The 2,627-nt window shown below is 54.8% G+C and overlaps 1 protein-coding gene across 1 annotated transcript; it reads left to right on the top strand.

The window, feature by feature from the left end:
- Window positions 1-728: 728 nt before the first annotated feature.
- On the top strand, window positions 729-2,570 carry EMWEY_00033890 (2-oxoglutarate dehydrogenase, putative; the record flags this gene model as incomplete). Its single annotated transcript, XM_013481898.1, has 1 exon — window positions 729-2,570. A coding segment is annotated over one exon (1,842 nt), but the record flags the coding sequence as incomplete, so codon positions are not given.
- Between the last annotated feature and the right edge of the window lie 57 nt (window positions 2,571-2,627).

The raw sequence follows: 2,627 nt of genomic DNA, 5'->3' as shown, positions 1-2,627 counted from the left end.
CAGCAACAGCAACAGCTGCGCAGGCGCCCCAGGGGGGCAGAAGGCCTCTCTTTGCTGCTGTTATTGTTGCTAAGTGTTCATATGGACGCTGTCATTGCTCAAGCGCTTCATAAAACCCATCATCGTCATCGTCAGCTGCAACGCGAGCAGCCTGTTGCAACAGCGGGACCAGCAGTGGGAGGAGCAACGGCAACAACTTGCTTCCCTTTCGCCCAGTCCCACTCCCTTTTCCCAGTCTAACTCATTCACAGCGTTTTTATCTCTGTCTCATCAATCCCGCAGCAGCAGCAGCTGCTGCTGCCGCTCTCGCCGCTGCTGCCGCCGCTACTGCTACGCAGGTGGCCGGGGCATAGTTGTGCGTGCTGCGTGCATCGTGTGGCGCGTAGCAACAGCAGCAGCATAAGGGACAACAGAAGCAACGACAGCAGTCGCAGATGTGTGCAGCTGCCGTGAAGTCGCTGCTGCTGTTGCAGCAGCTCAGGCGGAGGCAGTATCTTAGCCGGGCACATCGTGTGGTGCTTCTTGGGGCAACAGACAGCACCTCAGCAGCAGTAGCAGCAGCAGCCGGTTCGGCAACCGCAGCAGCAACAACAACGACATCGGCTGCACAGGTCAGCAGCTGCACAAGCCCTTCCTTTTTCCTGCATCCTCCGTGGCACGTTCATCAGCAGTCCCGCTGCGCGAGCAGCAGCAGCACTAGCAGCATATTGAGTGGCAGTGGATATGGGATGAGCAACAAGGGGAGCAGCAGCAGGCGGAGCCCATTCTCTGCCGCAGCTGCACGACTCTCAGGTGCAGCATCCTCAGGTTCAACAGGTGGAGGGGGAGGAGCAGGAGCAGATGCAGGATCAGATGGTTTCTTATCAGGAACAGGTGCTTCCTATGCCGAGCAGATGCTGATAGCATGGAGGCGGGATCCTTCTTCCGTGCATGCATCGTGGGCTGCTTACTTCGCCAACTTGGAGGCTGGTATGCCCCCGAGTTTGTGTTTCGTGCCTCCGCCTTCTCTGCAGCACTCAGCTGCAGCAGGAGGAGGAGCAGCAGGGGAGGCAGCAGGTGCTGGCGCCTCAGGCGCTGTTGGCATCGGCGGGCTGAAGGCATTGGGGGTCCCTTCAGCTTCTTCCGTCAGCGTCAGTTCCCCTCCCGGGGCAGGAGGAGGAGGAGCAACCGGGGGAGCCATAGGAGGAGCTGCTGGAGGGGGCACAGACTTGGGGGAGAGTGCCGGTACTGCTGCTGAGGGCAGCGGGTTGCTGGCCTTGTATGAAGATGCTCCGCAGTCTGTACACGACACATCTCGACTGATTCAGATGGTGCGCGGCTATCAAACACGCGGCCATGAGTTGGCTTCTATAGATCCTCTTTGCTTGCCTCGAAAGCCACCGTATTGCTCTGTGAGGGCTGCACAGCAGCCGCTACATCTGGCGCCGGAGCATTATGGATTTACTGCAGCAGACTTGGAGAAGGTTTTTGTGACACGGGTACCGGGCATGCAGGGTTTTTTATCCCCAGCGTCTCCTCCGCGGCGACTGCGAGACTTGCTGAAGCGGCTGCAAGAAACATACTGCAGCAGCTTAGGTGTCGAATATATGCATATATCCGATTCTAATGCATGCAACTTTTTACGGCAGCGGTTAGAAACCGATCAAGCGTACGCGTTTAGCCGGGAAAGCAGACGGAAGATTCTAGCACGACTTGCCCGTGCGCAGTTATTTGAAAACTTTTGCGCCACCAAGTTTTCCACGACCCGACGATTCGGCCTTGATGGCTGTGAAACCCTTATTGTCGGTATGAAGGCCATAACGAAGCGAGCAGTGGCTTCGGGCTTGGAGTCTGTCGTTATTGGCATGGCGCACCGGGGTCGGTTGAACGTGCTGGTAAATGTTTTACATAAACCGATGCAACAGATTCTGAGCGAGTTTCAGGGTGTTTCCGGGTACGGTGGCAGCGAGTGGGGGAATACTGGCGATGTAAAGTACCATTTGGGTGTCGAGTTCGACTTATTTGATCGTGATTTGCAGCGAAATATCCACATGTGCGTCCTTCCGAACCCTTCTCACTTAGAGGCAGTGGACCCGCTGGTTTTGGGTCTTACCCGAGCGCAGCAGTACTTCCGCCGCGACTCAGAACGCTCGCTAGTTCTCCCTATCATTGTACATGGCGACGCATCTCTCGCAGGCCAAGGGGTGGTATACGAGACTTTGCAGATGAGCAGCTTGCCCGGATATTGCGTAGGAGGCGCTATACATCTTGTTGTGAACAACCAAATAGGCTTTACAACGAATCCCGTCGACGCGGGCTCAGGGAAATACTGCACAGATATTGCAAAAGCTGTGGAAGCCCCAATTCTGCACGTCAATGCAGATGACCCCGAAGCCGTTTCTTTTGCATGCGAATTGGCCCTCGAATTTAGACAAAAATTCAAGCACGATGTCTTCGTCGATATCGTCGGCTACAGGCGCTTCGGACACAACGAACTGGACATGCCCAAATTCACCCAACCTCTGACCTATACTCTCATCGCCAGGAAAAAAACGGCCCTTGAGCTTTACTCCAATAAACTCATTCAACAGGTACAGATGTACACACATATCAACGTATATATATATATATTATATATATATATATAT

Source organism: Eimeria maxima, genomic scaffold (genome assembly GCF_000499605.1).
Source record: "Eimeria maxima Weybridge genomic scaffold, Emw_scaff458, whole genome shotgun sequence".
Classification (NCBI taxonomy): Eukaryota; Apicomplexa; class Conoidasida; order Eucoccidiorida; family Eimeriidae; genus Eimeria; species Eimeria maxima.
Note: the sequence above shows the minus strand (reverse complement) of the source record. Positions and strands in the feature narration are given on the sequence as shown.